The sequence below is a fragment of the Gekko japonicus genome, unplaced genomic scaffold, assembly GCF_001447785.1.
Source record: "Gekko japonicus isolate JY-2015 unplaced genomic scaffold, Gekko_japonicus_V1.1 scaffold94, whole genome shotgun sequence".
Taxonomy (NCBI): domain Eukaryota; kingdom Metazoa; phylum Chordata; class Lepidosauria; order Squamata; family Gekkonidae; genus Gekko; species Gekko japonicus.
Window position 1 is genome coordinate 1,864,590 of NW_015174274.1, and position 26,399 is coordinate 1,890,988.

Consider the following 26,399-nt stretch of genomic DNA (forward strand, 5'->3'; position numbering starts at 1 on the left):
CTGTCCTCTTAGATGCCAAGGAGAGAAGTTAATGTTTGGAATTTTTGGCAAATATTTTCATCATACACACATACACAATCATTAGTACCAAAATAATTGCCAAAAATTCTTATCGACAATGAAAACTGGGAAACAAAAGCTAGTGTTGTTTATTGGTATCAGACACGGAGCAGGGCAATCCAGATTCAAGTCCTCACTTGGTCCTGAAGCCACTGGGTGACCTGGGGCCAGTTACAGTGCCATCCTGAGAACACTTTCACTCACTGAATAGACCTGAGTTGGATTCTGAGCAGGCCTGTTTAGGATTAGAAACTTTGAGAATTTTAGCACTTATTTTTACTTCTTCCTGTCTTGCATAATAAAGAGAACAATTCCTTTTTCAATAAAAGATAAAAGTCTGTCATCTTTTCAATCTGGTTTACTGGATATAGTTCAAAGAATCAAACTCATATCTTACTTGTTGCACATTTAAAGGTTGTTAATCTGCTTTCTATAGATAAATCTTGGAGTACTCTGCTGCTAAATGGTTTGAATAAACAAAGCCCTTTTAAATTTAGTCAGATTCTATAATTGGATGTGGGAGTGAAGTCTCTCATTACAAGCCACCAGATGGGCCCTAGAGTTTTCCTGGAATTACCATTCACCTCTGGGCTACTGAGATCTATTCCGCTGGAGAGACTGCCCTGCTGAGGTCCCTCCCCGGGCTCTACCTCCAAACTTCCAGGAATTTCCCAGCATGGTTTCAAATTTAACTACCATGAACGACTTCAAATATGTAGTCAAGGAAGTGCATAATAGAAATACATTAATTTAATTAAATACATTAATACATGAATGTGAGCATAGTGGGATATTTAAGGGATTCCAAAGTTGGAATTGTATATTGAGCAGTATTATATGGAACCTGAGCATTTTTCTATCCAGGTCTGCATTGTCTACTCTGACTGGCAGAGGATCCCTAGAGTCTTAAGCAGATGTCTTTTACATCATCTGCCTCCTGATCTTTTTAACTGGGGCTGCTGGGGATTGACTGTGGGACCTTCTCTATGCCAAACAGTCAGACCTGGAGAAAAAGGGGTTTTTCTTTTTAAGAGAAGCTTAGTGGGATGATGTTTACCAGGTGATGTTATTCATCTCCATAACATGAAAAGCTTCAGCTGGTCATTTCTACACATTAAACATCAATAAAAGGAACCGGAGAATTTTCTCCAGGCCTGTTGGCAACCATAGCCACATATACACAGTCTCTCCCCTCATTTGAGGAAGATATTCAATGTAAGTAGGCAAAAGCTTCTTGGCTTAGAAATAATACTTAGCATATATTAATTGTTAATTGTTAATAATAGCATATATTGTTTGTTTTTTATAAAACCATAATAGCATATATTGTTAATGTCACAATTAATAGACACCAAAATATGCATTCACAGATGGGTGTGGTGACAGGGTAAATTGGTGTTTATTTTAGTTACAAGAATATCAGTGAGTTTCTATTTATTTCTTTGAAGCGCCAAAGGTTCCACTTCTCTTCCAATGAGGACTGTGTTACTATGATAAAGGAGCCTGAGAAGTGGGCAGGAATTTGGAAGGAGAGAAAATGTTCAATAAAGTATGGATACATATGTCAAAAAAGCACTGGTAAGTTTTAATTTAAGATATTTTGTAGACCTCAAAGTCCATTTCTTGCAACATAACATTTTGGTCACAAGAAAAGAGATTAATTTTAAATGCCATAGTAAATTATTTAAATCACAATAAGGATTATATGGAGGTGCGGTGGCTCAAGTGCTTAAGACATTGAACTGAAGGCTGTGGAAGGTTGGTAGTTCAGCAGTTCGAGACCGAGCTGCCGCATGACGCTCCCGTCTCTAGTTCCAGCTCCTGCCAACCTAGCAGTTCGAAAGCAAGAAATTGCAAGTAGATAAATAGGTACCACTTCGGTGGGAAGGTAACAGCGTTCCGTGAACCTTGGTGTTTAGTCATGCCGGCCACATGACCACGGAAACGTCTTCGGACAGCGCTGGCTCTTCGACTTTGAAACGGAGATGAGCACCGTAACCCTAGAGTCGCATTCGACTGGCTTTCGAGCAAGGGAACTGTTACCTTTTTAAGGAATATATATATATATAAAGGTAAAGGTTCCTTTGCTCGAAAGCCAGTCGAATCCGACTCTAGGATCTGTTTTTCCACAGATCACCCAAAAGGAGGCCAGAAGGAAGCTTCTGGGATAGAGCTTTTTCCATTTTAACTTCACAGTGTCCTCAGTGTAGAAGAATGGCAATGAGTAGGATGTTAACTGAATAATGGTTAGCTATCTCTTGAAAGAATGAAAATAACTTTCAGATGAACTTGTCAATATAGATGTTGTTGGACAAGGCAATGTCTAGTGTACAAAGAAGAAGAGAAGAAGACCCTGCAGGGGGAAACAAGAAGACAATTAGATAGGATAGTGAGGTCAGCACCTTCTCTCCTGCTAAGTGTCATTCCTTGTCTGTCTCCAGATTGCTACTCTTAGGGCAATTTCCCCCTTCTTCTCAGAAGTGCCACACTCAGTCTTACCCTCTCTCTCAGCTAGATCCCCCATCACTCTGAAGATATCAATGAAATTGCCCCCGACATCCTCTCTGTTCCTGGCAGAAAACATCCCCCTAGTACACTGTGGAGCTTAGGGGGATGAAACAGGAACTCAGATGACTGGAGCGAATTTGGTGGTGTGTTTGCAATGAAGCCACAAGAGCATCCTATAGGACGCTTATGAAATCCTATCAGATGGCAGTGAGGCCACTGAATAAGATTTTTATGTGACCCCCATCATGTTTGCTAGCTTTCACCCAGCTCAATTATTTAGGATAATTTAGGTCTCCTACTTCCCTCTTTAAGAGGACCCAGAATAATAGAAATTTGACTATAAGCTGTGAGACATTTGCTAGCTTTTTTGCAGATGAAGTCCTGTCGCTCCACTGCGACCTTCCAGTCAGTGTTGACTCAGTATGTGAACTGGAGGCCCCTTGGCCATCTTTGAATTCGGTCTTTGACACCTTCAGTCAGCTCTCCTGAGCCAATGTCAACAGAATTCTGGGCGCTGTTAGGCCAACCACCTGCTTCATAGACCCATTCACCTTGTTGCTGGTGAAGGCCAGTGGTGAGAGTTTACGAGGTCCCCCAGAATATATTGTCAATCTGTCCCTGGGTTGAGTGATCTTTCTAGAGGGGCTAAAGGAGGCAGTGGTTGTTCTGCTCTTGAAAAAGCCAAATTCAGATCGTATGGATCTGAACAATACCACCCAGTCTCGAAGCTTTCATTTCTGGGCAAAGTAATTGAGATGGCAAGAGGTGTAAATGAAAAGGCAAGAGGTGCCATAATCAAGTGTTTCACTGAGAGAATTGTGTTGAGAGTAATTCAGATGCCAACAGCCAAAGCTGTGTGGTATGAACTGGAAAGGCTGCATGTAAATTCCTCTTTGAAGAGCCAGCTTTATCTACAAAAGAAACTTTTCAGTATTAAGATGAAAGAGGGGGGTAATTTACATCATCATCTGGACAAGATGTTTGGATTGGCTGAATAGTGGAGGAGTTCAGGAAAGGAAATTATTGAACAAGATCTCATTGTGTTACTATTAATAAGCCTGCCAAAGTCATATGCAAATATAGTGTGTCAGGTTGAATCTAAGAGTTATTTGTCCCTCACAGAAGTTATAAATCAGCTTGAGAAAACATACAACACAGATAATTTGAAAAGTCTGACAAATAATTTAAACCAAATGCTGATCAGATGTAAATAACAAAGGTGGGATCATTTGTCACCTCTGTGGGAAGTGAGGCTGCATTAAGAGGAATTGCATTTCCTTTAAACAAAGAGATGCCTTTCCCAGACAAAGAAAAGGGGGAAGCTCCAAACAGCCGCCATTAAAGAAATGTTTGATTATTGTGTCCGCTGACCGCCACCGGAGGCCAGCGCACACTCCTGAGCTTCAGTCTGGAACAACAATAGGGACCCGGATCCTAGTCCCTCCACTGGGGGAACCAATGGGACCATGGCGGGAGATTCAAACCCGCCAATAGGACCCAGGGGTGGTCCCCTAGTTATGTATATAGTTGGCCTGCCGGCCGTTTGGTTCTTGTTCTTGTTGTGTACCTAATAAAGCGTGCTATGCACTACGTCGTTGTGTGTCGTTCGTCCATGCGGCAACCCACTACACAATAATGGCGACGAGGATGGGATCCAGCCGCAACTGAGCCGGGCCGTCGTGAGGGGCCGAGAGAACGTGAAGCAGCCGCGATCCGATGAGCGATCCAGCCGGCGAGACCACTTCTCTTCCACCCGCTCCGATGCGCACAATGGCGACCACTCCAGGGTTCGGGCCACAGCCGCCCTTCGACATAACCCGTCCGCAAGACTGGCCCGCATGGGTCAGAGGTGTCAAGGCCGCGCTTGCCTTCTGCAACATCACAGACGACGGCAAGAAACGAGGGTTCCTCTTGGCCTCCTGCAGCACCGCCATCATGTCCCTGGCCAAAAGGTTGTTGTCCCCGATGGACCTCGACTGCTGCACCTTCGACCAAATTGTCGGCGCAGTGCAAAATTACTTCGCGCCCAAACCAACGAAGCTGACCTGCAGGATGACCTTCTACACCCGCAACCAGCTGGCCCGAGAGACCAGTAGAGGGAGTACAGGTGTGCACGACCCAGGACTTCAAGGGAATTTGCCACGAGTTTTCCGCTGTTTTTGATGATTCTCTGGGCCAATATACGGGGCCCCCGGTGACCTTGCGCTTAGACCCCTCAGTGGCCCCCGTAAGAATGCGATCCAGGACGGTTCCATTGTCGGTCAAGCCTAAAATCGACACAGAACTGGACCGCCTAGTAGCCCAAGGCATCCTGGAGCCAGTCTCCCACACGGTGTGGGAGACTCCCATAGTTGTGGTCAACAAACCAAATGGGGCAGTCCGCATCTGCGTGGACTATAAATGTACATTGAACAAGGCGCTACAGGACCACGCATACCCAGTCCCTGTAGTTAGCCACGTTCTGGCCACCTTGGGTGGGGCGAAGATCTTTGGCAAACTGGATCTAGCCCAAGCTTACCAACAGTTGCCAGTGGATGAGGCAACAGCGGAAGTGCAAACTATAGTAACACACCGGGGGGCATTCCGTGTGAAGCAACTGAGGTTCGGAGTGAGCGTGGTGCCCGGGCTGTTCCAACAACTCATGGACTCTCTCCTTAAAGGGATCCCCGGCATCACCCCCTTCTTTGACGATGTGTTGATCGCCACCGCCACGCCCGCTGACTTCGCCGCTCGCCTCTGCGCTGTGCTCATCCGTTTCAAGGACGCTGGGCTGAAGGTGAAACTGGACAAGTGCCGCCTTGGTGTGCCATCAGTGGACTTTCTGGGGTTCATGGTGGACGCGGAGGGCCTCCACCCAACCCGAGAGAAGGTGAAGGCGATAGTGGAGGCACGCCTGCCAAAATCAAAGGTAGAACTGCAGGCATTCTGGGGGATCCTGAATTTCTACCACGCCTTTCTTCCCCACAAGGCGGCGGTGGCAGAACCCCTCCATCACCTGTTAGACAAGTCCCATGGGTGTGGGGCCCCCGGCAGGCCGCCGCGTTCTGGAACGTCAAAGAACTCTTAATTTCAAACGCGGTCCTGGCTCACTTTGACGAGTCTTTGCTGGTGGTGCTCGCTTGTGACGCCTCACTCTATGGCGTCGGAGCTGTGCTGGTGCATCGCATGCCGGATGGCCAAGAAGTCCCGGTCGCGTATTACTCACGCACTCTATCTGCGGCGGAATGGAACTACGCCCAGATAGACCGCGAGGGACTTGCAATCGTGGCCGGGGTCAAGAAGTTCCACGACTTCGTCTACGGCTGGCCTTTCACGATCACCACGGACCACCGCCCGCTCCTCGGCCTGTTCGCGCCCGACCGCAGGATGCCGCAAGTACTCTCCCCGCGCGTCCTGAGATGGACCATTTTCCTGGCCAGTTACGACTACCAGATAGAGCACCGCCCAGGAAAAGCCATGGGCCACGCCGACGCCCTGAGCCGCCTTCCTCTGCCGGACGTCGTAGAGGACCCGGCTCCAGTTCACCGGATCCTCCAGGTGGAAGACCTCCCGGATGCACCCCTCCAGGCTGCAGACGTCGCCTGCCGCTCGATATCCCTTTATATCCCAGGTGCTGAGCTGGGTGGTGAGGGGGTGGCCTACGAAGGTAGACGGGCCGGAGTTCGCTGCATTCAAGGGCCACAGGGATGAATTGTCGGTGCACAAAGGCTGCCTGGTTTGGGGGGACCGGGTCGTGGTCCCCAGAGCCCTGTGCCAAAAAGTCCTGCGGGCCCTGCACGAGGCCCATCCGGGCATCGTGAGGATGAAAGGCCTAGCCAGAAGCTACGTCTGGTGGCCCGGCATCGACGCAGAGGTAGAAGCATGGGTGAAAAGGTGCCAGGCCTGCCAAGCCGTGCGACCCAGCCCACCAGGGGTGCCACACCACTCTTGGGAATCCACCTGCACCCCGTGGTCTCGGCTCCACATAGACTTTGCTGAACCATTCCATGGACTGTTGTTCTTGGGGATGGTGGATTCCTACACCAAGTGGTTGGAGATCAGCCCCATCTCCGCAATGTCAACAAAAGCAACCATCCGTGCCCTCCGACGGATCTTCGCCACCCACGGCCTGCCAGACACCATTGTCTCGGACAACGGGACGGCATTTACTTCCAAGGAATTCCAGCAGTTCCTCAGCGGCAACATGATCCAGCACATCAGGATGGCACCCTTCCACCCCGCGACCAACAGCCAAGCGGAGCGCATGGTCCAGACCATGAAGGAGGCCCTCAGCTGTCTATCGGAAGGGGACTGGGAATTCCACATCGCCTGGTTCCTCTTAGCACAGCGAACAACGCCTAACCCGGTAAGCGGCCGCTACCCCGCCGAACTGTTAATGGGCCGGAGGCCAACGATCCTGTTAGACCGCTTGCACCCCGACCGGGCTCCGGGCCAGCGGAAACCCACCGAGCAGAGGGAAGCGCCACGTGGCTTCTTCCCCGAGGAACCCGTCTTTGCCCGGAACTTTGGCAGGGGCCCGGAGTGGCTCCCCGGTCGTATCATTCGACCAACGGGCACCGTTATGTACGAGGTGTCCACGGAATGCGGGCAGGTCCTGAAGAGGCATATCGACCAGCTCAGCCAGCAAATGCTTCCCGATCACACTTCAGAGGAAGTCCCGAGACAGCGGGCGGTCCTAGAAGAGGCTCCAGCCGAGACTCTTGAGAGGGACGTGCCCGCGCAAGAGCATCCACTTTGGAACACCCAGCCCCCGGCAGCCACAGGGGAAACTACGGAACCGGAGGCGGCTGAAGCAGAGGCCCCAGCGCAACTTCCGGATCCCGGCCCGGAGGTCAGAGCCCCGGAAGGATCAGCACCGACCCCCAGATGGTCCACAAGGGTACGATGATCCCCATTGTACCTAAAAGACTATGTCACATGGGGGAGGGTCCGGACTATGGGGGGAGGGATGTTGTGTCCGCTGACCACCACCGGAGGCCAGCGCACATTCCTGAGCTTCAGTCTGGAACAACAATAGGGACCAGGATCCTAGTCCCTCCACTGGGGGAACCAATGGGACCGTGGCGGGAGATTCAAACTTGCCAATAGGACCCAGGGGTGGTCCCCTGGTTGTGTATATAGTTGGCCTGCCGGCCGTTTGGTTCTTGTTCTTGTTGTGTACCTAATAAGCGTGCTATGCACTACGTCATTGTTTGTCGTTCGTCCATGGGGCAACCCACTACACAATATTGATATTAACACAAGAAGCCACAAGAAGCCATATTTGGTTTCTGGACAGTGCCTGCACAACCCACACGTGTGCTCATAAAGATTTCTTTGAAATGTTAGATAAAGAAAAGAAAGAGGCATTAAGTGTTGCAGATGGACAGTCTATAATGCAGAAGGCATTGACTCAAGAACCATAAAATTCAAACTCCCTGGTGGAGAAACCCAAGATATCCTTGTTAAAGACTGCCTTTATGTCCCAGAACTGGCAAATAATCTTATTCCTGTGAGAGTACTTGCAAAGAAAGGCATGATTACATATTTTGGAGGGAAATGCTGTATCAGACAGAAGGAACAGTTAATTGCAAATGGCAAAGTGCATCAGGATTTATATGCTCTTCAGACTTGCATGCAGAAAGCAAACTTTACCAAACATTGTGATCACAAGAACTGCTGTTGACTATGGCACAGATGGTTGGGATATAGAGACAGTTATGCAATTAGCTAATTTGAAAGCCAGAATTTAACTAAAGGCATGCGGAGAAGTAAATGTGCTGTTGAAGGAAAATGTATGCATTGCATTCAAGTGAGGGGTGTGTGACCTAGCTTTAACAAAGCCAGATGAAGCGACCCCTAGAGCTGATACACAGTAATGTTTGCAGACCAATGAAAACTCAAACTCCTAGTGTTCTTACGTTACAAAGCAAAAACCTTTAGGCTTATCAACACCCAAATAAGTCAAACATCAGGGAGAACAGAAAAAGGAAAACAAACCTCACAAAGAACACAGGGCGAGTGGCTTCTTACATCTGCTGACACACTGGAAGTCAACTCCTAGTGGGAATAAATATGGGCTGACTTTTACTGATGACTTTTCAAGGAGCTGTGGTGGCTCAAGTGGTTAAGACGCTGAACTGCAGGCTGTGGAAGGTCGGTAGTTCAGCAGTTCGAGTTGTCGCATGACGGAGTGAGCTCTCGTCTCTAGTTCCAGCTCCTGCCAACCTAGCAGTTCGAAAGCAAGAAATTGCAAGTAGATAAATAGGGACCACTTTGGTGGGAAGGTAACAGCGTTCCGTGCACCTTGGTGTTTAGTCATGCTGGCCACATGACCACGGAAATGTCTTCGGACAGCGCTGGCTCTTCGGCTTTGAAACGGAGATGAACACCGCAACCCTAGAGTTGGATTTGACTGGCTTTCGAGCAAGGGAATTTTTACCTTTACCTTTTTCAAGATATACTGTGACCTTCTTAATTAAAGAGAAAAGACAAGTGCAGGAAAATTTAAAGCATATGTGGCAATGGTCAGTAACAGATTTCAAAGAAAGCCACTAGCAATCTGCACTGAAAATGGGACATGAGGGACATGAAATGAAGAATTATTTGGCAGAACAAGGAATAGAACATCGGCTTACAGCCCCATACACTCCAGAGCAGAATGGTGTAGCAGAAAGGTACTCTCTCACTGAAATGTGCACATCTATACTCCTTGAGGCAGAGCTACCTGACAAGTATTGTGGAGAAGCAATCAACACTGCTACCTACCTGCAAAACAGATTACATACTAAAGGTGCAAGCAGTACACCATTTGAACTGTGGTATGGGCACAAACATCTAAAAGTGTTTCAAAGGCCCACACTTACATTCCTAAAGAAAAGAGGACCAAGATGGATCCTAGATCAGAAGAATGCATTTTTGTAGGCTACATACTTGTAGACCCTGGAACCAGATCATCATAATGCTGCAGTGTTTCACACTGAGCCTTGGGATATGAAGTTGTTTATTTGGGGGATTGATCCAGTGTTGATCCCCTGACAAAAGCCTTGAGGCATTTGTGGAATTGGTCAGAGTATCTTCTGCGCTGGAAGTGGCCGGAGTCACTGGCCCCTCCTGCCCTTGGTGAGGTCTCAGAAATGTAGTGGAGGTGGGTTTAAGTCACCTAAGTCCTTTCCCTCCTGTTGAGATGCTTCTGGATGTCTCCATATCTCTCTTGGGCTTCTCAGCAGCCCGAGGAGCAGTCCCAACCAATCCTCCCTGACCTGGCATTGCAGGGCCTTATATAGCCCCAGCCAACTCATCTCACTGGCCTGGAATCTGGATTGTAGTAGTAGATCTGTGTAGGCATGTGTGACACACAAGTTAGATACCACCTCTCCCTAATAAGCAACCAATGGAAACTGATGGACTGTTAATGAATAGGACAGTGGAAGACAACAGTTAGTGGGCTGAGAGTGAGTGGAGCTGAGTGAAGCTGTGGAGAAGAACAAGCTGACTGAAAGTCGATTTATAACAAAGAATCCCAAATGCTGGAAAAGGAAGACAGTTCAAAAGTTCAACTGAAAAGAAACTTTGGTCCCATTCACACGGAGAAGTTGCCACACTAAAGACATGGATGATAGACGGATTTTCACTGCGCAATCACACTGCAACATCTGGGAAGCGTAGTATACCTGTGGCTAACCCGTGGCTTCTCGCCGAAGATGCAGAGTAAAAAACTACGACATACGATGTACTAGTTTCTGGAAAACGCGGGGCAAGGGCGGATGTCTGATTGCATTTCTGCTTGAATCCCGTGGCATCCAGTGCCCGTCCTTGTCCCGTCACACACCGGATGTTTTTTGGGGGTAAGTCTCCACAGGATGCGCACAAACAATCATGCACATGTGCAAACTGGGGTGAAAAAAATTCCCATTTGCCACGGAAGTGGCGCGTAGTGATTGCCGGTGTGATCGCGCTGCACCGCTTCTTTGCCGCACTGCAGGATAGCCGTGTGATCAGCACCGAATGGCCTAACCACGGGACCTTGATGGGACATGTGATCAGGCTGCCACGCGTTACTATGCTCCGGGGCAAACAGCCACGCTTCCCCCCCACATTTTCCGGCCCATGTGACCTTTGTAACTCTACCCAACTTACCTCAGTATTATGTTCAAAATATAAATAAAATTAACTCCTTGTTTCTTTAACTCTGTGGGCCAGTTATCTCAGGGAAAGAAACACATGTACACACAGAAGCAAAGATCTCAGTCTACATATATATTAGGATATGAATAACTATTGGCAGTATGTGAATGAAACAGTGTTTGAGTCCCCAACTCTAATATCTCTGTGCAGTGTCTAAATGAGGGGCAATTATTAAAGGGGGCTGGGCTACTCTGTCTGGCAATGTCTCGCTGAATGAAAAAGAGGACCTGGGATGTGAAATCGTCATGGCTTTCTGTATATTTTAAAAGAGGTAAGACGGGTAGGGACATGTGACTGCCTGACCTACCTGTAATCCTGACCCTATGGGAGAAAGGTTGTGAAGGGTGGTAGGCATTCTGTGTCAGTGAGAGAGATCATCACAGCATGTTATTATGTATGGGCATATAGACTGGTGTGAATTATAAGTACATAGAATAGCTGTGTGCCTTAGATTTAAAAAGTATTAGATTAATAAAGTGTATTCTGCTGGGTCTGTACTTCTACCATCCTCATTCCTACCCCTTTGCCCCATCAGCCCCTCTCATAGGTGGGTTGTCCCTGGGAAGTACTCAGGCCCTGCCTCTTGCCAAATTTGTCCCTTCCAAGAGTCAGCAACCTTATGAAAGCCTGAATAACAGGAACTGGGCCTTCCCTGTTTTCCCTGCATCCACTGCAGTGCCATGCAGGGTAGAAGGGAGATGGGAGAGGCTCAGTTCTTGAGCAGATCCAGGCCTGGTCTCCTTCACACAGTTTGGGCCTGAATCTGCACTGGAGCTTCTGGGGTCCATTTCAGAATATACCAACAGCACACACACCAGCACCTACAGACTCTAGTGAATCCAGTCAAAAATATATTGAAAGAGCCAGAGAGCCCCAAATCCATGCTGAAATCTGGTAGCCCTAGATTCTTCAACTCCCTGTCATGTCCATCTTTACTTTCTTTTTGGACATTTAGGCTGCAGTCACACACGATAAATAATCCACTTTCAATGCACTTTCGAATTGGATTTTGCCTGTTCACACAGTAAAAATCCATCTGATGTAAGAGTGCAACCTATAATGGGGTTGCCAACTTTTGGAATCCACAAATCTTGCAGAACACATGGTGCATTGATGGGTGGTGCCCAGTCTGTATAGGAATGGAGTCCATCCACCATAGTCTCGTTGAAAATCTGAGTGGGGAAAAAGGGAAAAGCAAAGGTGCGGGGGCAGCCTAAGATAGCTGGAGTGAAATCTTATGTACACTAACAACAATTCCCATTGGAAGCACTTGTATAAATGCATTTTACTTTGTTGTGTCATGCCCTAAACTTCTTTCTGTGATATTGAGGCAGAGTCCACTTTATGCAGTCAACTGATTCAGATGTACAGTCTAAAACCAGCGTTAACCTTTTCTCTTTATGACTTTGGCATAGACCCTGTGTCTTCTCACTCTGAAACAACAATTCCGGCATCTGGCTATATACCTTATGGAAACAGCAGCTATTCTTTCACTAAAACTGCAACATGGAAAGAAGCCAGAAAACAGTGTCATTCTAAACACTCAGAACTTACCAACATTCTGAATCCCTATAGCCAATCATTCCTGTGGCACCTGGCGCTGAAATACGGGGAACCTCTATGGATTGGTCTAAACAGCAATGTGGTAAGAACAAGGCATAAATGAGTGTAATGCTATTTACTCAGCCTGAGGGTTTGTATTCAGATGGTGCATCTTTTATGGTGTAGGCAATCCACTAGCTGACATTGTTGACAATATATGAATAAATTTTGCAATTAGCTTTGCATAAAATTGATGCCTAATTTATAGTCGAATGTATGACAATTTACTGGTTTAGAGGAAATTTGATAGAAACTTAACAAAACTTCCAAAAACTTTCCCAAACTTTGCATTTTATGAACCTGTGACACTTTTTGAATGTTAAGAAAGAATAGTGAGCATCAGTACAAAATGGCTGCCATGAGAGGCAGGTCCAGTCACAAAATGGCTGCCATGGTGGGGGCAATTTAAAAAAAGGTTGGGAAGCTCCACACTAAGTATTGTTATTTCTTTCAATGTTTCTTCAATCTCAACATATTCCTTTAGGAATCCTTTGTCCTCCCATGGGGCTAACTACCTCTCTAGCAGGTTTCCTGGCTCCGATTTATTTAAAGAAATTCTTAATACATTTTCTTGCTATGTTAGTAACATGTTCCTCAAATTCTTTTTCTGTGCCTTACAGTCAATTTCCATTTGTTTTGCCAGAACCTCTTCCTGTTCTTTCTTGTTCACTTCATTTGGATTATAATTCCACTTTTTAAAGGAAGACTTGCAATTTATAGTTTCTTTGAAATCTCTTATTAGCCATGCTTATATGCTTATGTGAGTAGGAGTAGGCTTGCCATTGTCCAGATGGAACCTGGAGATATCCTGGAATTATAGCTGATCCTCTAGAGATCAGCCTGGTTCATGTTCCCTCTATTTTCCCCTATACTGAACAGAGCAGTTCACATCCTGAGTGGAATATAACTGTTGTGTGGGGCTCCAGATTGCTGCTTAGAGGGACTTCCTGTGTTTGCTATAGTGGTTAAGAGTGGTGGATTCTAATCTGGAGAAATGGGTTTGATTCTCCACTCCTTCACATGAAGCCAGGTGGGTGAACTTGGGTCAGTCACAGTTCTCTCAGAGCTGTTATCTCAAGAACAGTTCTCTTAAAGCTCTCTCAGCCCCACCTACCTCACAGGGTATCTGTTGTGGGGAGAGGAAGAGAAGGCAATTGCAAGCTGCTCTGAGACTCCAAATGCAGGGCGGGGTATAAATCCAACTATTCTTCCTCCTCCACTCATGTGCACAGTTTAGAGGACACAGTGCTCATAAGCCCTTCCCAGCTCCTGAACCAGGCAAAAAGAGTTGAGTCAGCTGGCCTGAGGCAAGGAGTGGAGAGCACATGGTGAGGAGCTGCTAGAAGGTAAGGTTTTTTTTGTCTTTCTGCCTTTTGCCTTTCCTAGCTGCTGTGTGAGAAGCTGGGGGTGAGTGGGTTCTTTAGAGCTTGCTAGACAGTGGTTCTGTTTAAGTTCCGTTTTTGGGCTAATTGTGTGCTGGAGGCTGCTGGGGGCTGAGTGAGTTGCTGCTGATTGCTGTTGAGTACAAGCCCCACCCCCTACTGTGCTGTGCTGAGCTCTGCTGTACTTGGCAGGAAGAGACCTTCTAATGTCCTGGCCCCACTGGTGGACCTCCTGATGGCACTGATATTTCTGGCCACTGTGTGACACAGAGTGTTGGACTGGATGAGCCTTTGGCCTGATCCAACTTTGGCATTTCTTATGTTCTCATGAAACAAAAGGCTCCTCGCCAGAGGCACGAGCCTTGGTGCAGGCTGAAGGGTGAGAGCTAAAGGGCTCTTCGCCTGTGGCTCTTGGCCTGAGGGCCCCAAAACTCTGCTCAGTGTACTCTTGTAATATACTTGGATGCCAATGATGTCAACAGAAGGCCCCTTTCCAGTCACCTGCATGGAATGTGCCATGTTTGTTTTCCTCCTGGAAGAGAAGACGGACTTGTCAGAAGTGTAAGCTGGTCAGGCTTTTGGGGGAGAACATTTGGAGCCTGCAGGAGAGGATCACTACCCTTCAGGACATCAAGGAAGGAGAGGATTTTATTGACAAGAGCCTGGGAACTCTGCAAACACATGATGTAGAAAGTCAAGGAGAAGAAGGAAGAGTCACACTCCCTTCTGAGCCTCCTCTCAGTTCTACAGTACAAACCTGAAGACGGTGACTATGACGACACTCTGGTCCACTGGAGCTCAAGAATCATTTTGAGGTGCTTGAGAGGGTGATGGAGATGAGAGTGGAAGGAGAGCCACAGAGACCTGGAAAAGGGAGTGAAAAAGGGCATGGTGCAACAAAGAAGTGGAAGGAGATAGAAAGTGGTGGTTATTGGGGACTCTCTGCTCAGGGGTATGGAACATAATGTGGCCGGGCCGGATCCCCTACTCCGAGAGATGTGTTGCTTACCTAGGGCCAGAATTCAGGATATTACAGACCGACTGCCAAAACTTATAGGACCTACTGATCAGTACCCATTTGTGCTGATTCAGGTGGGGACAAATGACACCGCCGCAAATACCATCACGAAAATGAAAAAGGACTATGAAGCTCTTGGAAGGCAGTTGAAGGCATTGGGAGCACAGGTGGTTTTCTCTTCTATCCTTCCAGTCATAGGAAGAGGAATGCGAACAGACCATACTCGAGGTGAATCATTGGCTGAGACGGGGGTGCCTACTGGAGTGCTTTGGGTTCTGGGACCACGGGATAAGTTTTCTTAGAAAAAGCTTTTGAGCACATGATGGGCTTCACTTCTCAAGGTCAGAGAAGAAGATGTTCGGAAAGAACCTGGAGAGCTTAATCAGGAGAGCTTTAAACTTGAAGCTGCAAGGGGAAGGGGATGATCAACATGGGGACTTCAATGACGAAGTGAAAACAGTGGGGGCCCACCTGGGTAGGACAAAGGTACAAGGCTACAAGTGCCTATATACTAACGCCCGTAGTATGGGTAATAAGAAAGTAGAGCTTGAGATTCTCTTGCAAACAGAGGACTACAATATAATAAGAATCACTGAGACTTGGTGGGATGATTCTCATGACTGGAATGTGGTGGTGGATAGGTATAAATAGTTCAAAAAAACCCAGAAGGGTAGAAGAGGAGGCGGAGTGGCGCTGTATGTGAAGAGAGGGCTAGATTGTCAGGAAGTTCTGGAGAATGTGGTTGACAGCCCCGCGGAAAGTACATGGGTGGAAATAAGGGGAGGTAGGAGAAAGGGTATTGCTGGAGTCTGCTACAGACCGCCGGACCGGGGACAGGAAATGGATGCTGCCCTCCTTGAATAGATTAGTAGAGTGTCCAGACATCAAAACCATATATAATATATGGGAGGCTTCAACTTCCCCGGTGTGTGCTGGGAGACAGGCTTATCAAAGTCACAAGAATCACACAACTTCCTGACCTCTCTGGCTGACAACTTCTTTTTTCAAATGGTGGAGGAAGCTACAAGGGTCTCGGCCATACTGGACTTAATATTAACAAACAGGGAAGAATTGGTAGATGGGGTGAAGGTGGTGGGGACATTAGGGAGAAGTGACCATGTCCTCCTTGAATTCCAGTTGCTGTGGGGGGTCAAGGAAGTTTGTAGCCAGACTTGTAGGCAGTGTTCCCTCTAAGCTGAGTTAGTGTGAGCTAGCTCACACTTTTTTAGCCTCTGGCTCACACATTTTTGTCTTTGCTCAGGAAGGATAGCTCAGGAAGGATATGCAGTAGCCAAATCATTTGCTCACAACTTTAATGCCTGTAGCTCACAAAGCAGAATTTTTGCTCACAAGACTCCACAACTTAGAGGGAGCATTGCTTGTAGGTTAGATTTTCGTAAGGCCGACTTCAACGAACTCAGATGCCTCATGGGAGTCGTTCTGTGGGGGAGTGTGCTGGAAAGGAAAGGAGCGAGTGAAGGGTGGGCTCTTCTCAAACATGAGCTTTTGCGAGCTCAAGCCCTCACTATTCCAGCAAGGCAGAAACATGGTAGGAACTCCAAGAAGCCAATGTGGATGAACCAAGAACTCCAGGATAAGCTAAGGGAGAAAAGGGAAATGTTCAGGAAACAGAGGGAAGGTTAGACCTCTGAAGAGGAATATATGAGAGTTACTAGGTACTGCAGATCAACCATCAGAGAAACCAAAGCTCAGTATGAGTTGGGTCTGGCCAGGGGGGCTTGCTACAATAAGAAAAACTTCTACAGATATGTGAGAAGCAAACACAAGGTAAAAGAGGCAATTGGACCACTTTTGGGAGTAGAAGGAGAAACTCTGGTGGAGGACAGAGAAAAAGTAGACAGGCTTAATTACTTTTTTGCCTCTGTTTTCTCCCTGAAGAACTGGATCTAGAGATGGTAGAGGACACGACAGGACACCTGAGTGTCCAGTTGACATTGACAGGGAGGTTGTGGAGAGGCACCTGGCTGCACTGGATGAATACAAATCCTCTGGGTTTGATAGTGTGCATCCAAGAGTGCTCAAAGAACTTTCTAATGAACTTGCAGAGCCTCTGTCCATCATCTTCAAGGCCTCCTGGAGGACTGGGGATGTGCCACAAGATTGGAGAGGAGGGAATGTTATCCCGATCTTTAAGAAAGGGAAGAAGGATGACCCGGGAAACTACAGGCTGGTCAGTCTGACTTCTGTTGCTGGGAAGATATTAGAGCAAATTTTAAAGGGTTCGATCTGAAGGACCACTTAGTGATCTGGGGAAGTCAGCATGGTTTTGTCCTCAACAGATCTCGTCAGACCAACCTGATTTCCTTCTTTGATTGGTGACGAGCTTACTGGTGGGAACTCTGTTGATGTGATTTACCTGGATTTCAGTAAAGCTTTTGATAAGGTTCCCCATGACATTCTGATGGGAAAACTGGAAGACTGTGGACTGGATTATAGGATAGTTCGGTGGATAGGGAACTGGTTAGAGGACCACACCCAAAGAGTGGTGGTCAATGGCATTTCATCAGATTGGGGGGAGGTGTCCAGTGGGGTGCCGCAGGGCTTGGTTTTGGGCCTGGTACTTTTCAATATTTTTATCAGTGATCTGCATGAAGGGGTAGAAGGGCTACTCATTAAATTTGCTGATGCTACCAAATTGGGAGGAGTAGCAAACACCCAAGAAGATAGAGTTAAAATTCAACAAGACCTGGATACTCTGGAGAAGTGGGCAGTTGCAAACAGCATGAAATTCAACAAAGATAAATGCACAATATTATATCTGGGCCACAAAAATGTCAAATACAAATACTGGATGGGGGATATGTTTCTAGGGAGTAGTGTATGCAAAAGAGATCTTGGGGTAAGATTGGACCGAAAACTAAATATGAGCAGTCAGTGTGATGCGATGGTAAAAAAAGGCAAATTCAGTCTTGGGTTGTATTAAAAGGGCCATAGCACTGAAATCGCAGGAGGTCATAGCCCCTCTGTATACTTCCTTGGTCAGGCTGCACCTTGAGGACTGTGTGCAGTTCTGGAGGCTTCACTTCAAAAAATGTGGACAAAATCGAGAGGGTTCAGAAGAGAGTGACAAGGATGATCAGGGGTCTGGAGAGTGAGCCCTACGAGGAAAGGCTAAGGGCCTTGGGAATGTTTAGTTTGGAGAAGAGGAGATTGAGGGGGGACATGTTTGCTCTCTTTAAATATTTGAAAGGATGTCATTTGGAAGAGGGCAAGGAGCTGTTTCAGTTGGCAGCAGAGGATAGGACCCGGAGCAACGGGTTTAAATTACATGCAGAAAGTTATCGGCTGGATATTAGGAAAAACTTTTTCATGGTCAGAATGGTTCAAAGATGGAATCAGCTGCCTAGGGAGGTGGTGAGCTCCCATTCTCTGGCAACTTTCAGGAAGAAGCTGGATGAATATTTGTCAGGGATGCTTTAGACTGGTCCTGCATTGGGCAGGGGGTTGGACTAAATGGTCTGTATGGCCCCTTCCAACTCTATTCTGGCTATGAATACTTTCTTTCTCTCCCTCCTCATCTGCTCCCTACATCTTCTGGTCCATTGTGAGACAGAATGATTGGCCTGATGGATCTTTGGCAGTGCCACCTTTCAGTGCCCCTGTCCCCCTTCAGTTGAACACAGTTGTGGAGGGTGGGATATTTCTTGTGCTTCAGTCCACAAGCTGCCCATGATATTGGTCTGAGCCAGAAGAGCTTTTCTTATGTCAACACAGTTAAATACAGCAATCAAATGAGCAGTAGTAATGTTCACTCAGCGATGCACAACTCAAAATATCTCTGAAAAACACATGTAGACTTTGATTAAATTATGCAGGTAGAATTGCGAAAGTTGCCCAATTTCTCTGAATGGTGAAGTTTTTCAGAGACATCCTATGAAGGTAGTTTCAGAAAGGTAGCTGTGTTGGTCTGCATTAGAAGAGCTATATTTGCGTCCAGGAACACCTTAGAGACCAACAAGATTTTTGGGAGGCAAGTAGGGATGGGCACGAACCGGCTCACACATTGAAGTTTGTAACAAATTTTGACTGGGTCACAGTTCATGAACTGAAGAACCACCATGAATGTCTATAAATTTTGATGCAGTTCATGGCAGTTCATGAAGAGCAGAAATCAAGGGGTTAAATGGCTTGCATGAAAAGCTTTTGGCAGTGAGCAGGAAGCAGGGAGTGAAACCACCTGGGTTGTGGTTTGCAAACCAAGGTTCAGACCAAAAGTTCTTGCCCTCATGACCCTTCCACAGAGGTCATTTCGGGGGGGAACGCGGGGGAACGCTGTTCCCCCGGGTGAGGTGCGGGGGTGGTGCACACGACGAAGGCCCGCCCCCTGCTTCCAGCTGCCCCGCTTCCGGCCCTCATTCAGCCAGGAGGAGGCAGGAGAAGAGGGAGGGTAAGTTGCTTCCTCCCCGCCTCTCCCCACCCCTGTCTGCCTAGGGCCAGGGAGGGCCTTGGCGGGGCTTCCTCGCACTCTCGCCGGCCTTGCAGGTCCACCGCCAGGCCCCTGATGTCAGGAGGTGTGGCATATGCTAATGAGTTATGCTAATGAGTTCCCCTAGCTCTTTTTCTACGAAACGACCCCTGCCCTTCCACAACACTCTATGTGACGGGAGGGGGTTAGAGGTTTGTGCAGCTCATGGTGGGAAGCGGACGAGGGAGTGAGAGGGATCGCTGGAATGGCTTGCATCTATTTCAGCCTAACAGCTGATGGGCACACCAGCAGTGCAGGTGCATCCATTTTGGCCTAATGGCGGGGCTGGTGTGGCCATCAGCTGTTAGGCTGAAATAGATGCAAGCCATTCCAGTGATCCCTCTCACTCCCCCGGATTCCAAGCACATCCTGAACCCTGAACCAAACCATAATTTTCTGGTTTCTGCCCATTCCTACTAGGGACAGCACTACTCCAATCTTGTATCATCTGCACTGGCTCTCAATTTGCTTTCAGGCTCAATTCAAGGTGCTGATATTAATCCTTAAGGCCCTATATTGCTTGGGGCCTGAATACCTTATTTTTTTGGAGAACCTAGTTCAGGAATCCCCGCCATCTGACGTCAGATAGGTGGCAATACAGGAAAGGACCATTTTGGTTGTGGTGCTAAAACTGTGGAATTCCCAAGTGGATTTCCCTGCATCCTGCTATTATCATGTTGCATCAGCAGATGAAGAATTCTTTGTTTTACCTGGTGTTCCTTGATCTTTTCTGTGGTTTGCACTTTTATTTGTTTGAGTTCTGTTTTAATAATTTTTAATTATTTATATGTATTTATATGTGTTTTATCTTGTTGCAATGTTTTTATTGTTCACCACTTTGGAAATCCTAAAATGGGTGGAAAACAGCTTATAACTATTTTAAATACCAGGTTGTTGTGAGGATAAAACAAGGGGATCCACAAGGACTTGAGGAGGACATCTTGTTTTCTCCTGTATCTCCTCCCTCACTATTTCCTCTTCCGCTTTTCTGACAGCCTACACATTTTTTCAGATTCCATCTCTTCTTCCTACCTGCTAACCTTCCTTTATCAGTTCTACTGTCTTCATCTTTCTCTCCTTCCCTCCCCCACTCCCTGGGGAAAATATGGCCCAGCTGCACACTGGCTTCCACCACTGTGCTCAGACTCAGTTGTGCACTGAGGGCCACCACTGGGCTTGGCCCCAATTGCATGCTGACTGCCATTGCCAGACTAGAGCCAGTGTTGGCCTCCACTCCTGCCCCCCCTGAAGCTTTGCTTTACAGAAACCAGGGCTTGGAAGGCTCAGCAATATTGTTGTGGTTGCTTAACAACTTGCAAATTGCTGACAGAGAGTGCAGTGGGCATCACTCTCTTAAAGCTACATGTATTGTTTCTGTTATTTTGGGGAGTTTTAATCCCCCAACATATTTTTTATTAAGATTTCAGATTTTTCTGCAAATTTTGGTCTTCTGTCAGGTTTTCAGATAAATCCCCCCATCTTTCCTTAGTTCCATTTTGTGGATCTAATGATCCATATTCTGTGGCTTGGTCTGGAATTACTTGTAAAATGGAGAGATGAAAGAGTAGAATAAAAATGTGATAAATAGATGTCTATGCATCTTTGTGTATATACTTATCTATAGATTGAAGATGCATCTAATTAAATTAAAATGTATGACTTAAAGAATATGGTATTTAAGGTGTGCCACAGGAATCTTTACACTTTTTTGCTGTAACATGAACTGTCAGTCTGAAGGTGCAAAAATGGTCTGTTTTGAGCATATGGACATTGTTTTCCACATTTTTTTCAAATAAACTGAATGCCTTTTCTAAACCACTGTATCATTTTTCTATGATTTACCTTTTAGACCAATGAGAATTATAGATGGGTATCTGACTGGAAACTGGAATATACTAATTGGGCTCCTGGAGAGCCAAAAGAAAATCTAGCCTGTGTCTACTTAGACCTTGGTGGGCTATGGAAAACAGGAACATGTAATAAAAAGTACAGAGCTGTCTGTGAGCAGTATAATGGTAAGTAAAAGTATGTAAATGTGTAATCTGGGACATTGCAGTTTAATTACTATTAGATCTCCACATTCATTTTACCAGACAGAGTAAAAAGAAGACAAAGTTGGAATTGGCATTTATTTCTTTTTCACAGTGAATGAGAGATGAAAACACTTTGTTAAATTACATAACAATGACTTTGTTTAAGTTCTATAATAACACATGACTTGAATTCCCCTCCCCCCACCAAATTGCCACTGCTGCAACCCGGAATGTCTGCCTAATGCTGCTCCTGCTGACCAGGGGACTCAATTCAGCCCAATGTAACAGAAATTAGATTCCATTAATTTCTGTGGCAAAAATTAAACATAACATTGATGCCCATTTCAATTAGTGAGAATTAAATTCACCTTTGGTTATGAGGACATTACTGCAAATTGATTCAGGACACCATTTTTTCTCTCTCTGTAAGTAATGACTTTTTCAGTATGCAGTCTGGGAATCAAATGGAATTCATTTGACAATATCCAGCATGTGGTGAGGGCAGAGAGCATGATATAGCGTGATCTCATCATATCTCAGAAGTTAAGCACATTCAGTACTTGGAGGAAGTAGGGTTCCCAGGTCTTACCCATACGCCGGTGTGTGTATGTGTGGGGGGTCCTGGCTTCCTTCCTGGGTTTTCTGGTGCATTGCATAGTATGTGTACCACGATGATGTCACCTGGAAGTGACATCATCGCTCTGGTCACATTCTACAAGGGACGCTCTGACATTCAACTAAAAACTTGATGGTCACTATAAAGTTTTTAGCCGAATGCCAGAGCGTCCCCCATGCGACATGCCCGGTGTGATGACATCACCTCTGGGTGACATCATAATGCCAGGCATGTTACATGTGGTGGGGTTGTTCAGGGGTGGTGCTCCCCCCACCAGACAGCTAGCTGGCTGTGGATTGGGGTCCCCAAAATTGGGGGAACCCCCACCCCCATTGGGTGGTTGGCAACCCTAGGAGGGAGAGAGAACACCAAGGAAGACTCTGCAGAGGAAAGCAATGACAAACCACTCCTGCTTCTCACATGCCTTGGAAGCCTTTACTGGTGTTGCCACAAGTCAGCTGCAACCTGATGGCACTTTACACATAAAAATCCAGCATGCCCATGTATTCAACAATGGAGACTTCTACATGGTGACTTTTCGCTGCATGGGAAGCTGAAGCCCTTGAATTAAAGGGGAGCGGCCACATGATGCCATGCTCTTTCTACACATAACTCATGGTGCAAAAACAAAACCTATTTTTCTCTGGTTTAACAGGGGAACTGTGGGGTGACTGTGAATGAAGCGTCACTTTAGATGCTATGCTTGTCATCACTATGAAGAGGAGTTTAGCACCTTCAAAAATGATTTGGGGCATCTCACTCCCATGTACTGTTTTTCCTTTTTCTATCCCTTTGGCTTTTCCCCACTTTCCCACCAAGCCATACTGCAGTGATATAGTGCAGCCCAGTAGAGAATGGGGGGGGGTGTGTGTGTGGCTCATAGATGTTCAGAGATATCATTTCAGATGTGGTTTCAACAAACCAGATTTCTTAAGCTTCTCAACAATGGCATCCAATCATATGCTCATGACAGCCTTCTGGGAAGGAAAAAGAAATGTAAGTTCATTCAAATGCATAAACTAGGATTGCCAGGTCCTTTTCTTCTGCTGGTGGGGGGTGGAAAGGAGCTTCCCAGAAGTGGGGGGTGGGACAACATCACTATGGTTATTATTGAGTTTTGCCCAAAATACCAGAGCGTTGCCATGTGACATCCCGGGCATGATGACGTCCCTTCTGTGTGATGTCATCATGCTAGGGATGTTGCACTTGGTCATGGCTGTTGGGGGTGGGGTTCCCCCCATTGGTCACCTGGCCTGCAGAGGGCTGGAGCCCATGAAATTGGGAGATCCCCTACTCCCACCTGGGAGCTGGCAACCGTGGCATAAACATAATGAAGATGATACTCAGGTGTGCATAAACTTTGTATTGTAAATTATGAATTTGAGATTCTGAGCACAAACAAATCACCTGATTGTGGTTAATTATTTACATGTGTGTTCTTAAAAGATTTGAAAAATACCAATTCTTTGTTTCCACAACAGGAACCGCTCCAACTGATCATCCTCAGGTCCCTGGAAGATGCCCTGAACCCCAACAAAAAAGCTCCACAGCTTGGATTCCATTCCGTGCTCATTGCTATACAATCATACGTGATCAGAAGTCCTGGCCTTGGGCATCCATGAAATGCTTTCATTTAGGTGGGTGTCATTTTGGACTAGGACATAACAATGTGAGCTCTAAATGGTGTGTTGACAGCTTGCACTTTCTTATTATCAGGTGAGAAAACTCTTTTCTAAGTGATAAATGAATTTGGTTTAATCCACCAGACTTTTACATTGAAGTTTTTTCATTTGGCAAATTACAGTGAATAGAAAAAAAGAAGTGTGTTTCACCTTACATACACACACCTTTCCTACTTCCAGAATGTAAACATAAGGAATATGTAGTATAAAAAGAATGATGTGAGAAGCTGGTCTAAGTGCAGTTGTTTGCTGGTTCCAGTTCTCGGGGGTGGGGGTCCCTCAGCTATGCCCATTCCGTAGGCAAGAATCATGCATGCAGCTGATCCAGAAAATATGTGGATCACAAGCCTCGGCTGGCTCATCTGCCAGCCGATGTACCCATCACCCGCCCAGCTGGCCTAGGTAGTGCTTCATGGAATGGCAGGTTGCTGGAACCCACACAGATGACTGCCCCTTCGTGTTCTCCCCTGCCATCTGGTCATGAAGGTACCTGCTGTTAGTCCTTGAGCAAGCATGATCCCCCTTTGTCCCTCACGCCAAGACCCCATGATGGGGGCCCATATCCAAGAAGTGGTGCACAGGCCACATTCCGTAAACTGATCCGGTCCCATGCTGTTACCACTAAAGTTGTGACAATACATAACAAAAGGAATACATCATAATGAATGCAATAACCCCTTTAATTAACAGCAGAATGCTATCCCCACTCCCACCCCCACCCCCCGGGTGTATCAAATATATATCTGTACACTTTGGGGTGGGATGAGTGGGCGTGTCATTCGGTGGCCGGACAAAGACTGGGGGTGGGTGGGTGGCAGCTGGACTGTTCCCCCTATTCTAGTCCTCTTCCTTGGCCGCTCTGGCACCCTACCATAAGCTCCAGGCGGAAGTAGAGGCCCTTCTTTCCTGCCGCCAATCACCTGCCCCGCCCAGCCTCTGGCCAGCTCCCTCTCCTCCCCCTGCCTGGCCCTGCAAAATATGGGCCTTGTTTGAGTTGAGCCCTTTCTGCTTGTGGATTCCAGTTCTCATGGAGAGTGGGAGAGGCTTCCTCGGCTATGCCCATTCCATATGCTAGAACCATGCACAACTGATTCAGAAAATATGTGGGTAAATTTGCCACCACTTTATTGACTACAGCTGTAAGAAGCATTGGAACTGCATGGGCCTGCCGGTTCACATGCCTCAGCTGGCCCATCCACCAGCCGATGTACCCGTCACCCAGCCAGCCTGCATGGGTAGTGCTTCATGGAATGGCAGGTTGCTGGAGCCCACACGGATGACTGCCCCTTCCTGTTCTCCCCTGCCATCTCGTCGTGAGGGTACCTGCTGTTAGTCCTTGAGCAAGCATGCTCCCCCTTTGTCCCTCACGCCAAGACCCCATGAGAGTTCCCCATATCCAAGAAATGGAACGCAGGCCAAATTCTGTAAACAGATCTGGTTCAATGCTGTTACAACCAAAAGAGCCGGGTGATACCCCCGTCAGCTTCTGCCAATGCTCTTACAGCTGTAGCCAAGACAGCAGGGCATCCTGGATTCCATTCTCACCCTATGAATTCCTCCTTACATCTAATTGTTTACCCTGCTTTTCCTTCTTTCATCTCTATAACTCTCTGAATGAAATTTACAATTTATATTTCAAATGAAACAATTGCATCACAGTAAATTGCTACTTTAGTAACACTAGAGAGATTGACACAGCAAACGTTATACCAAAAGTTATTGGTGCATCTACTACTAAATTCATATGTGCTGGACCCAAAGAGCTCGGGATGAGTTCAACCTATGGGACTTGGCTCTTTCCATTCTAAGCACAATGCAAAGAGCTCAAGTCATTTGAAAAGCATGCAACCTGTGAATGCTGTTTATGTAGGATATTAAATTGTCTAGGTTAAAAGAATTTATGGTACAAAAACTCAAACCTGAAATGATTTTTTTTCCTCTGAATCAGGAATTTCTGCAGTTCAAACTGCTTTGAGTCTGCTTGTGGTGAAAGAGGAGATAAAATGATTTAAATTTAAAAAAATCAATCTTGCCTCTGCTGTGAACTCAGCAGCTGGCTATAGGCAAGCCATGCTTTCTCAGCCTCCATTCTTCATTCAGCCTACATGACTATAGCAAGAGTAGATATGTGAAGCACCTCAAATACTCAAAAGGGCAATAAAATGCTAAGCATATTGTTGTTATAATATGAAGTGATTGTCGTGGGAACTGTGGACACGCGTGCCTAATATGTGTCACCCACTATGCCTCGGTTCTATGTGTTGGTGATGGCCCCTTACCATAGGCCATGGAAAGTGTATGCAGGCCCGCTAACAGAGCAGACTAAAAGGCTTCAACATACACACACACACACACACACAAACATTCCTTAAACACTGATAGCTACTTTATTCAGAATTGGTACGAAAAGTATGCAGACGGAGAGTGATTTCAGCTAAGCATACCTTTATTTGGTTCAGGACAAAGACAACTGACCAGCTCGCAGGCCGGTTTATATGCGGTCAGAAAACCCGCCACCAAGTACCCATAAACACACCCCCTACTCCTAATAGGCTATTTACAGTAACCGGGTGACCATTGGTCTCCCGGCTGGGAAGCTAGCCCTTTGATAGGGCCAGCTAGGATCCTTCGGATCCTTTGTCTTTCGACTCAAGCTACTGATGGTTTGTGCCTGGCCAGCCCGGGCAAGTCCGGGCATGTCAGGCTGAATACATTACACCCCTCCCCCCGTGGTCTGCAATGCACCCACAGACGAAGTCCTTCAGGTGCGCCGGTGGCTTCCTGGGGCGCGTCGAGCGGCGAGGTTCCGGGGTGGCTATGAGCTCTGCCTCTGGGGCCCTTGGGGC

General features: G+C 46.8%; 1 protein-coding gene across 1 annotated transcript in view; it reads left to right on the top strand.

The window, feature by feature from the left end:
• Positions 1 to 26,399, top strand: part of LOC107120958 (macrophage mannose receptor 1-like) — a 138,675-nt gene that overhangs the window by 90,027 nt on the left and 22,249 nt on the right. Inside the window, exons 21-24 of the mRNA XM_015423750.1 lie at positions 1,509 to 1,638; positions 12,150 to 12,379; positions 21,072 to 21,237; positions 23,353 to 23,508. Coding sequence (XP_015279236.1) covers positions 1,509 to 1,638; positions 12,150 to 12,379; positions 21,072 to 21,237; positions 23,353 to 23,508 — 682 coding nt within the window. The remainder of the gene's footprint in view (positions 1 to 1,508; positions 1,639 to 12,149; positions 12,380 to 21,071; positions 21,238 to 23,352; positions 23,509 to 26,399) is intronic.